Source organism: Brassica oleracea, chromosome C3, assembly GCF_000695525.1.
Source record: "Brassica oleracea var. oleracea cultivar TO1000 chromosome C3, BOL, whole genome shotgun sequence".
Taxonomy (NCBI): Eukaryota; Viridiplantae; Streptophyta; class Magnoliopsida; order Brassicales; family Brassicaceae; genus Brassica; species Brassica oleracea.
The window spans coordinates 27,704,179-27,715,943 of NC_027750.1; the positions used below are offsets into that span (position 1 = coordinate 27,704,179).

Consider the following 11,765-nt stretch of genomic DNA (forward strand, 5'->3'; position numbering starts at 1 on the left):
TGAGCAGCTCGCTGTGTATGGGCAATTTGCGCCTCGGCCCAGAGCACCGACTTTGTTTCTGCCAACTTAAGGGTATCTCGAGGATCAATATCCAAATTACTAAATACATTATTGTTCCTTCCTTTCCATATATACCATAGAATCCATGCAAAACGATGATCTTCCATTGCTGGAGAAACTCTCCAAAATAAATGATCCATATTTGCAAAAAATGATTGACATGGAAAAATATCTGGGTTTGACGGGATCCGTGAGAACGCCGAGACCTGAATTGCCGGTGGACATTCAAAGAAGACATGGTTTATGGATTCTTCAGGTGCTCCACATCGTGCACAAGTCATGTCCCCTTGGATTCCTCGTGATCGTAGATTTTTCTTTACCGCTATGCAACCTGTTACCAGTTGCCAAAGAAAATGTTTTAACTTAGGTGAGCATTGCACTTTCCAGCAGTGTGCTTTCAACAACGAAACTGAAAGACCATACTCTGGCAGTGTCCTCTCTCTATCTGGATACACTCGCTCCACCTCATAACCAGTTTTAACCGCGTATCTCCCATTTTTCGTGAAATGCCATCCATCCCGATCTGCTGTCTGAATTCGGCTTAAAGGTATACTCTCAATAATTTGCACATCTTGCGGGTCCACCAACGTCCTAATAACCTGTGAATTCCATGTTCTTGATGTTTCATCAATAAGAGAATCCACTGTAAGATCCGGGTAAAGGCAAATAAAGTGTTTGATTTCTCAATTAATCTCCATAATTGTTTCCCAAGCATAGCCGTGTTGAAGTCTGTGAGGTCTTTAAAACCCAACCCTCCTTCATCCTTAGGTGCACAGAGTTTATCCCATGATTTCCAATGCATTCCTCTAGTGCTCCCCCCCCGAACTCCACCAAAACTGTGCTACTGCACTCGTCAGTTTTTTCATAACTGTTTTCGGAATCCGGAAACAACTCATTATATGGTTTGGCAGAGCTGTTACCACCGATTTTATAATCACCTCTTTACCCCCTTTAGTGAAAAATTTGAAAGTCCAGCCATTGACTCTATTATTCAATCTCTCTTGAACAAAACTAAATACTTGTACCTTTGAACCTCCCAAACTCTCAGGTATTCCTAAATATGATCCCATGCCACCTAGGTTCTGTATTCCCATAATATCCCGCATTTCTTGTCTTAAGTCTTCATCAATCTTATGTCCAAATTGGATCGATGATTTCTCAAAATTTATGTATTGACCTGATGCCACTTCATATTCCTTAAGAATCCTAAGAATAGTCTGACATTCCTCTCTTTTAACTTTACAGAAGAAAATGCTATCATCTGCAAAGAGTAAATGGGATATCGGGGGACAAGCCCTTGCAACTTTTATACCCGTCAGATGTTTCTCCCTCTCTGCCTTTTTAATATTCGCTACCAACGCTTCCGTACACATTTAGTACCTCTGACGAAGCCCCCGCTGCGGAATAATATTTCCTTTTGGTTGCCCATTTAGTAACACTCTATACTGGACTGAGGAAATGCATTTCATCATCAGTTTTATCCAATGATTATCAAAACCCAAGTTGTTGAATAAATATCCATGAAACTCTATCATGAGTAAAACTCATGTCTGTTATATATTGATCCACTGAAAAGCGTTTTAATTCATACTTATATATAACATAGCGCTGGTGTGAAATCTCCAAACCAAACCTTAATTATGAAATGACAAGGCTACATCCCTGCACAACATATATTAAACTTTAAAATTACAAAATTTCATATTCAGCAGGTTTAATAATGTTTCAAAAAACCTACTTTTTATAGTATATTTTTATGGTCAAATTTTTATCATATCTAAAAAAACATTCTAATACAGTAAAAATTCTATAAATTAATAATGTTGGAACTATGATATTTTATTAATTTGAAGAGTTACCAATTTTTAAAAAGTTTCCTTTTTAGATTTTTTTTAATTCTATTTTAAAATAATTTTATTTATAAAATATGAAAATATTTAATTTTACCGTATATACATTAATTAAATTTTAGAAAATTGACTTCTATACTGTTTTATTATATTATATGGTGTATATTTTTATTTTTCATATGTTTACGGTATAATTTTAATAAAATAATCAAAATATATTCAAATTTTAAAATATATAGGTATTTTTATTGTGAATAGAAAATTAACATATAATGTTTAATTTGTATTTATATAAAATGTATATATAGATAGATTATTAATTTATGATTTTAATAGATCGTATATTTATATAAGACTTTAAAAAAATTATTATCTTATTATTGTATCAATTTGTTTTATATTTTGAAACTGTTCAATTCGGGACCGATGAATTTTCTTTTAATTTATAGTGTTTATTGATTTATAAAGTTTTAATTTACAGAATTCCTACCGTAGGTGGAAGATAACGTTTATGGTTTTGAATCTTTTGGTATTCTTGTTGGGCTTATATTCTTGTTGGGCTTATATTCTGCTTAATGGGCTTATATTCTTGTTGTGTCACACGTACTCAGCCCAAATAATTTTTAACACTTTAAAGTCTAAACGTCGTCGTAGTCGTCTCTCTGTTTGCGCAACCGTGGAAGGAAAGTTTCGCCGGAAGAAGTTTTGCTCCGTCGCTAAAAAATTTCGGTTCCAAATTTCCGATAGATAGAGAAGAAGGCAGCAGGAAAGTCCAGATTCTCAATTGGGGTTTTCCTTTACTTGAATATGGTTGTAGAATCTCTCGAGAGTTCCTGTGAGGTTTCAAAGAGGAAACATGGAGACAGTGGTGACGGAATTATCCTCCTCGATGAGTTTAGCAATGGAGACGTGAATTCTGTATCTAGTGTTTCATCCGTAAGCTAAAGTTCAAAACTTTACTCTCAATGCGTTTAATTGGTTTCTGGGTTCTTCTTCACTTAGTTATTGTTATGCAGAAAAGAGCTAAGGTTTCAAGAGAAATGACGTTTCAAGAAGATAGTGATTGGGAGCCTATGCAGCAGACAAAGCCTGTTGAGTCTGTGAAGTGGTTTTGCGTCAATTGCACTATGCCAAACCCTGGTGATATGGTCCACTGTTATGTACGTTTTAATGTTTAAATACTGATGTGGATTCGCTATTGGATCAGTAAAGTTGATTCCTTTTATGCAGATGTGTGGTGAGCACAAGGAGTCATCCTGAGTCATGGATGTTTTGCATCTCTGTTTTGCAAAGATAATGGTCTCACCCAAGTTGAAGAGAAACGTGGAGGTATGAGCTCCCTTCTTTTGGAACTTTGAGTTAACTATAAGCATACTCAATTCTCTTTTGTTCTGATCCTTAGGTAGCTCGCCTTCAACCAGCTCAACAGCTGTTGGTTTCGACGAGAGAATGTTGCTACACTCTGAAGTATGTTTCTGTTGTTTTTAATAGTTTGCTGAGAAATCTAGTATCTCTTAACATGTGTTGATGGCATGCTTAATAAGTTCGAAGTGAAGGAACTTCCACATGTTGAGAGACCTGACCGTCTTCGAGCTATAGCTGCCAGTCTCGCCACAGCTGGTACTGTAATGACCATATGTATATGTTCTATTTTGCTGTATGTAATTTTTTGTATTCATCACATTTTGAAAATTTGCAGGCGTTTTTCCTGGAAGAAGCTTTCCTATTCATGCAAGGGAAATCACTAAACAAGAACTCCAGATGGTGAGCTGCATACTTAATAGTCTTGGAGACATCTCTAACTGCGATTAGTTTGTTTCATTAACCGGTTTATATTTTTTTTCAATTTTTGAGGTACACACTTCAGAGCATGTTGATGCTGTTGGTACTACAAGCCAGCTTCAACATAGGTTTTGTAATTCACCTGTAACTTATCTAGTTTTGGCTCTCGCTGCTCATCTTTTTTCCCCTTGTCTGGCAGCTACTTCACCTCTGACACATATGCTAATGAGTATTCAGCACGTGCTGCTAGACTTGCAGCAGGTTTGTGCGCTGATCTAGCTAAAGAAATCTTCTCTGGCCGTGTCAAAAATGGTTTCGCTTTGGTATGTCAAAAACTCACCATAATTTTAAAATTTAAAGATGCAACTACACATCGGCTTTAATTCATATCCGGTTTAAATATTTTTTTGATTGAATCAGGTTAGACCTCCAGGTCATCACGCTGGCATCAAAGATGCTATGGGGTTTTGCCTTCACAATAATGCAGCTGTTGCTGCATTAGTAGCACAAGCAGCAGGGGCAAGGAAGGTGCTCATTGTGGACTGGGTAATGTCACTTTAGAACTTCAACCTTCTTTATTCTTGTTCCGTGCATCAAGTGTTTAGGTGAATGTCAATATCTTTTCCATTGTTGTAGGATGTCCATCATGGAAATGGAACTCAAGAGATATTCGAAAAAAACAAATCTGTAAGCTGCATGTCTCATTGATTGTTTGAGTGTCGGATGCAGTAACTTATTCTTGTGAACTGACCTTTTCTATATAGGTAATGTACATTTCCTTGCACAGACATGAAGGAGGAAAGTTCTATCCGGGTACTGGAGCTGCTAATGAGGTACCTGTGCTTTTTCTATTGTGCATCAGTAGACTTAGTGGTCCGCAATTATACTCATATGTACTAGCTTTTTGTTGTGTTTGTAATCATGTGGTGGTATATTGTGTTTGTGTGGTGCAGGTTGGTACATATGGCGCTGAAGGTTATTGTGTGAATGTTCCATGGAGTTGTAGTGGAGTTGGTGATAGAGACTATATATATGCCTTTCAGCATGTAGTTCTTCCAATAGGTACTAAGGCTGTGGCTTAGTTTATGACTAATATGCTCTGGAAGTGAAAGCGATATTCTGAATGTGCATTCATTCTTTATCCAGTATAACTCTTACTGGAACCCTTCCCTTGCAGCTTCTGCATTCTCTCCTGATTTTGTAATCGTATCAGCGGGGTTTGATGCAGCTAAAGGAGACCCACTAGGATGCTGTAAAGTAAGCTTTATATTCTAGAGCTCACATGGCCAATTTTTTTTCTAAAATGAGTTTGTGCACCTCGTCAGAGGATGTTGTGTTCATTCTATTGGTTAGGCAAAAAAATTTACTCTTTACTTTCAGGTGACTCCGGCTGGTTATTCTCGAATGACACAGATGTTGGGTGATCTCTGCGGCGGGAAAATGCTAGTTATTCTCGAGGGCGGGTGCGTGTTTTTTGCAGTTTATGAATAGTTTCTTGCTTTCAATGGGAAGCTTTAAAGATGTTTCATCATTTGCAGCTACAATCTTCGCTCCATGTCTTCTTCTGCTACAGCAGTGATCAAGGTTTAAATCTCTATTTTCATATATGGTTATGAAAGAGAAAACGTTTATTGATGATTCCGTTTTAATCTTATAAAAGGTGCTTATGGGAGAAAATGCGGAGAACGACTTGCCTATAGCTACAGCTCCTCCTTCAAGAGCCTGCCTGCGAACCGTTCTTGATGTAATGAATATCCAAATGAAGTTCTGGCCTTCACTTGCTACCTCCTACTCCAAGTTACTATCAGAGTGGGAAGCAAGTAGGCTAGAGAAAAGAGCGGAGCCTAGGAGAGAGGCGGTTGTGACTCAGGGGGCCGTGGATGCGGAGGCTGTCGTGGTGGATGAGGCAGCTCCGTCTGAGTTCGCGTTTAATTTCAGCTACTCCGGTGATGGTTCGCTTCTCGATGACAAAGAAGCTTGTGGGGAACTGTTCCGTTTGTTCCGTCTTGAACCTGATCCGTCCAGAGATCTCTCCCCTCCTGATGAGACCAATTTGTACAATGAGTATGCTCTCAGTGTTGCTAGGGTATGTTACTTCAAACTGCAGATCTTTGTGCTTATGGTGTGAAAAGATCTTATATATATATATTTTTTTATTTTTTTTGTTTTCTTGAATTGTAGTCAATAGCGAGTGTGAACGCGATGGTAGCTGAGTATGAGAATGCGCTCAGGACTGCTAGGGCTGACCTTGAAGAGCAGAAAAAGGAGCTTGAGGAGATGGCCTTGCTGCGCAGAGAGCTGGAAGAAGAGAGGGCGAAGGTTCGAGCGATGCGTTTGGAGAAAAAGCGCATGAAGGAGGCTAAGGTCTTAAAGTCTGAAGTTAAACGTCTCAGGAAGTCACGGACTGATTGTGTTGCGAGGGAGAAGATGTACAATGAGCTGGTTGCCAAGTCTGCTTCTTGTTTTGAGAAGATGAGGAAGTCGATTGTATTAGAGCTGAACCAGGTATCAGGAATCCTCTCTGCTGATCGTGAGACTCTGGCGGATAGTAACGACGATGATGATGAGCACGAGATTTAACGAGCTGTTAGGAAGATGATTCTTATGTGGCTATTGTTCTCGATGCCTCAAAAAATGCTAGATAAACATCTTCCTAATTCCTAATATTATTCATTGCAGGACTGATCTTAGATAAGCTCAATTCTGTTCGAAATGAAGTGCTGTTTTTTGTCTGAAAGCTTTCCATAAAAAGATCAACAAAATGAAGTGTTGTTTTTGTCTTCATCCGCCTAATCCAAAAAGAACTAGTACAAGTCCTACAAGAGCCGAGAGCTAGAGAGAGAGAATTTACAAAAATGGAACTGAAATGAATTGCAAAGGCTGTTTCAGAGGAACTGCTTGAGCCAGTGGCAGCCCACGTCATCTTTCTCTAGCTCTTCTTTCAGCTCATGTAGGCGTTTAAGTGAATCTTTTAGCTCCATTTTATCAAGTGGCATCTCTGCGAATTCTTTCAGAAACTTGTGAGCTCGTGCTGCCCCTCTTGATACTTCCTCTGCATCATCTTCTCTGCTCTTTCTCTTCCCACTCTCCTGCAACACATCACCACAAGAACTTTTTAATCTTTTGTCATAAACTCTCAGTTGAGACGTTTTAAACTGAAGGATGGGACAAACGGATCCAGACCTCATTGTTGATAACTATGGAAGGTGGAGAGAAATCTTCTAGTTCGGCAGCTTTCTCCCTTGCGAGCGCAACTACGCTTTCTGGGAAGTTGGCAAACTCAGCCACATGGATCCCAAAGCTCTGGTCACATGCCCCTGGTTCAACCTAACCAGACAAACATAGACATCACAACAAGAAAGAGACACTTTTACTAAGGATGCAAGAGAGAAATTCTAAGATTCAGCGAATATGAATCTTCTTTTTCGGAAGAAGCAGATGATTCTGTTTGATTAAGACAAACCTTGTAAAGCATGGTGAGTTTGCGGCTTTCTGTGTCAATGTGCGCGCTAACATGGAAGTTTGCAACACCAACGGTATTACCTGCAACTTCAGAGTTCGCTTGAGCCAAGGCAGTAAGTTCATGGAAGTGAGTAGCAAACAGAGTAGGGGCTTTCTTCACTTGAACCAGATGCTCACATATAGCCCATGCTAGACCTGGCATAGTGTCACCAAGACAACGTTAACAACATAATACAGCAAAATCAACTCAAAATCCAAAATAAAAGAAGAGAAACTAACCAAAACCATCATAGGTTGATGTTCCACGGCCCAATTCATCGATTATTATCAGTGATTTATCAGTAGCTCCTTTTAAAATCGAAGCAGTTTCAAGCATTTCTTGCATGAAAGTAGACACTCCACGCAGCTAAAACATGAAAGTGAAAAAGAGGTTTAACACAACTCAGCAGTTTCAATAACAAAGAAGCAAAGAGTTTGTGTTAAACTCACTTGACAATCGCCTGCTCCTACACGGGCAAAGATACAGTCTCTGATGGAAACTGAAGCTTTATCACAAGGAACAAAGGAACCAACTTGAGCCATCAGAACAGTCACACCAACTTGGCGAATGAAAGTGGACTTCCCTCCCATGTTAGGTCCCGTTATTATTTGAAACCAACTCTCCCCTCTCATCTGATTTTGACAAAAGAATTGCTTCAAAGTCAAAATAGGGACACAAAGGAAAAACAAAGGCTATCTATCTCATCATCATATTACAATACTTACAAGTCTACAATCATTTGGTATAAAGTTCACCCAATCTTGAGCTTCTACGCATGGATGTCTGCTTCCTTCTAGCACAATGTCTCCAACATCCTGCAATGTATAAAACAAAGAAGAAAACCCATTAAATTTTCGTAACAAAAACAATCAAAATCAACTTGAAGTTGTACTAACCGAAGAGGTGACTTCTGGTCTACAGTATGGTGTAGGGCAACTTGCAGCCAAATCAGCAAAGCTTAGCAAAACATCCATCTCAGAGAGCATCCCTGCTAGCTCCTCAAACACCTAAACCATATAATATACATTATAAATCCCAGTGTTCTAAAAATTGGTCTAGGCTGCAAATCGAACCTAAACAAAATGATTTTTATAGAACAATTTATAAAAAAAAAAAAAAATCAGTCTTCAAAAAATCAGTATAGGCGCCCGCCTAAACATTGATAAATACCATACCTCGGAGAAGCTGGCAACAGTCTGAACAACACGATCAACGAGCTCCTTTTGACAGCTCTTATAATCCTCCACAACACTTTGGTACTGGTCCCCAAGTTTCTTAAGCTTTGTGTTCGTAAACTTCACTCCGTCTTTGCGAGTCTCCAGCACCAAGAACTGCGTCGTCAGCTTCTTCCTGATCTTAGGCTCTTCCTTCTTCGTGATCCTGAACACATGCCCATACTGCGCTGCTTTGTCGAGTTTCAAGGCCTTGTCCACCGGAAGATCGAGTTCTATAGCTGTCTTTTTGTGCAGTTCGTGTATCTGCTGCTCCAGCAACTCTTTCTGATCTTTGAGAGATGATAACGTGGCATCGTAGCTTGAGGAGATCATGTACTCTCCGTTCTCTAGCTGGTCAAGGTCTACAGAGTACTCTACCAGATCAATGAACTTGCCGAGGTGATCTGCGTCTGATAAGGCCTCAAGCCTTTTGATGTATCTTTTGCTGATGAGTGATGAGAACTCTCCGGTGTACTGTTTCAGTGATGTTTTGATGAAGGGAAGCCTTATAGTTGACTGATAGAGTTTGATAATGTGCTGTAAACCGCCTCGTCTTCTCTCGAGACTCCGGACAAGCCTCTCAACATCTGAGATGCGCTTCAGATGCTGTCTAAGATCTTGTCTTAACCCAGCTTCTTCAACGAAGCACTGAACTATATCTAGCCTCATCGTAATCTCATTCAAATCCACGAGAGGCTGCTTGAGCCACATGTGAAGCAGTCTCTTCCCCATCCCTGCGGTGCATGTTCTGTTCATAAGACCAAACAAACTGAAATTCTTGTTTGCGTCAGTTTTGCTCTCCATCACATTCAGCGCCCTCATAGCTGCAGAGTCGAGTCTCATGAATCCGCTGATGTCGTATCTGCGTATTGTGAAGTTCCCATAGTTACCCTCGTCCGAGAGAAGTTCAGAGAAGGAGAGTAATGCACCAAGAGCAGGGGTGGCAAGCTCAAACCCAGAGATTAAATCTCTAACAGGCTCAATGTTCCCCTTCACCAACCTCTTTAGATCTGACTCTAAATCTCTTCCTTTAAACTCCTGACGACTTCTCTCTGTTGTCATCACACCACACCTCTCAAGAGACTCATACAAACTCTTGCATTCATTGGATTTGCCAGACTCAGCTGGAAAGATGCATTCTTTCGCGCCTATAGCAACGAGAGAAGACTCCAGGTTAGTGAAACGGCTATCATCAAGAAACTCAGCTAGTCCAAGAACCCTCCTTGTGAGATCAACGTAAGCCATCCCTACAACGCATCTGCTCTCCTGAAAACTCAGAAACAAGGAGACAACAACCGGCGTGTCCTGCATCTCGTTGTTTGCAAACAAAACATCTTCGAAGCTACCAATGTTTCCAGGAGAGCCTGCTTTCACAAGCCTCCAATTCGACCCGCTTCCTTCGTAAAGCTCCACGGTATGGTCGTTCCTCTCCAGGAGAAGATCCCTGACGATGGTTTCAAACATGTTCTTACTAATGCTGACGCTCGAAAGAGCGTTTGCTCCACTCCCAATCTGGCGTAGAGCAGTGGTTGTATGGTAATAAGTCTGAGCAATGAAAACTGAGTTCTCCCCATGAGCTGTGTAATAATCCTGCAAAAATGCATTTAATCAAAGTCTAGACTCTAGACTAGTGAGAGAAGTAACAAAAGTGATAGATTCAGGAACTCACCTTGCGATCAAAGAACCTAACAGCTCTCGAGTCCTGTAAGGAAAACACCAATCAAAACCCCACATAAGCATAGTTCCAGTGAATACACTTGCTTCAATCCCTAATCTTAAAGGCATATCTATATGTTTCCCCTAGAGATAGAAGGAGACTTACATTTGGTAGGGTTTTGAAGAAAGAGAGAAACCCTTGAGCTTGCTTAGCATCTGAATGTTAAAGGTAGAAACTTTCGTGAAACCCACAAACCCAAATTGAAACTCGAGGGAAGGAAAAACGAAATTAGGGTTTTAGATTTCACCTAATTTAAGCTCCGGAAGCTTGTTCGTCTCCTCGAAGTTACCTTCCATCGGTGGATAAAGCAAGATCCTTTGGCTATGCTCTGAGACTTAAAGGAGCAAATATTGTTTTCTCCTGGCAACTGGAATAGAAAGAGACAACTTTTCGAGGGCAGGTTATGGTGTCGGGTTTGGCGGGAAAATGATGGGCGGCAACTTTTTCCCGGCGGCGCGTTGATCGACGTTCTTTGCGATACGCGTGTTGGTCCATTAAAGATAAAGCCCATATACTCGTATTGGGCCTACTGGGCTAAATAAATATCTCTGTGTTTCATTACTTTATTTATTACCGAAATCCACAATTTTGAGGACTTTTGAGTCGCGTTGATCAAAAAAAAAGAAAAAAAAAAGAGGACTTTTGAGTCGAGAAGAAGAGGAAAATGTTTCATTTCTTTTCAGAAACATGATTAGCGACAGAACTGTTTGGATAATGATAGATATTCACATATCATTATCTAGATAATTGAATTTATGTGATACACATAGTTGATAAGTTGGAGAACTTTGGACAAAGGGAAGTGGAAAGTTTGTACTAGAAAGCACTATTATTGGCGATATAGAGGACGATGATGGCCTTTGATGAGCCACAGAAGTCGTATGAACTTATCTTTATGTCATTTATGGTTCCATATAGTCAGGGTATATTCCTCTTTTTTCTTTATTTATTTTTGTTTTGTTGATTCCCTATTTATCTTCACAAGTTGCATTCTTTATTTTTCATCTTTTATCATATTAGATCTTCATGGATGTTATTATATTTTCTAAAACACAAAATATATTTTTGGAAGAGGATGAAAGCTTAATAAGTTTGTACAAAACAATCCAATTTGTAAGGGAAAGTAAGTTTGTACAAGACAATCCAATTTTTCTGTATTTTATCACTTCCAAAAATCAATGTGCATATACGTCTACCAATTGTTAAACAAAAAAAAAAATATACGTCTACCAATTTATGATTGTAAGTTTTTTTGTAAAACAATGTGAATTAGATCGTAAGAAATTAATATTGAAACCCTATGAATGTTGACTTTTTAATTACTATTTTCTCGCATCTGAATACTCACATAGTTAAAGTCAAGGAAATGGATGTCCGATTAAAAGTAAATATTATTGTGTTGTTTACTTTTATAAACTAGGGAAAATGTTATTGACAGAAGATATTATCATCACATCATAGAGTGTCCCCATTTTCTTGTAATGATGATATATCAAAAACTTTATAGAGTACAGCCAACCAAACTTTATATCAACCAAGCCTTGTTATATAACACACATACACGCATATGCATACAACATATATATATATATATATATATATATATATATATATATTTTAACAGGGATGTTCCGCAGCCC

At 39.0% G+C, this 11,765-nt stretch overlaps 1 protein-coding gene and 1 pseudogene across 1 annotated transcript; one reads left to right on the top strand and one right to left on the bottom strand.

Moving 5' to 3' along the window:
* Positions 1-2,587: 2,587 nt before the first annotated feature.
* On the top strand, positions 2,588-6,392 carry LOC106335379 (annotated as a pseudogene).
* Positions 6,393-6,420: 28 nt separating this feature from the next.
* On the bottom strand, positions 6,421-10,594 carry LOC106335377 (DNA mismatch repair protein MSH2). Its single transcript, XM_013773889.1, has 11 exons — positions 10,373-10,594; positions 10,231-10,280; positions 10,078-10,110; positions 8,370-9,998; positions 8,091-8,201; positions 7,920-8,009; positions 7,644-7,826; positions 7,434-7,560; positions 7,156-7,349; positions 6,876-7,019; positions 6,421-6,781 (listed from the first exon to the last, which is right to left on the bottom strand). Exons 1-11 carry the CDS (start codon positions 10,419-10,421, stop codon positions 6,578-6,580), a joined length of 2,814 nt encoding a protein of 937 aa, XP_013629343.1. The 5' UTR covers positions 10,422-10,594; the 3' UTR covers positions 6,421-6,577.
* Between the last annotated feature and the right edge of the window lie 1,171 nt (positions 10,595-11,765).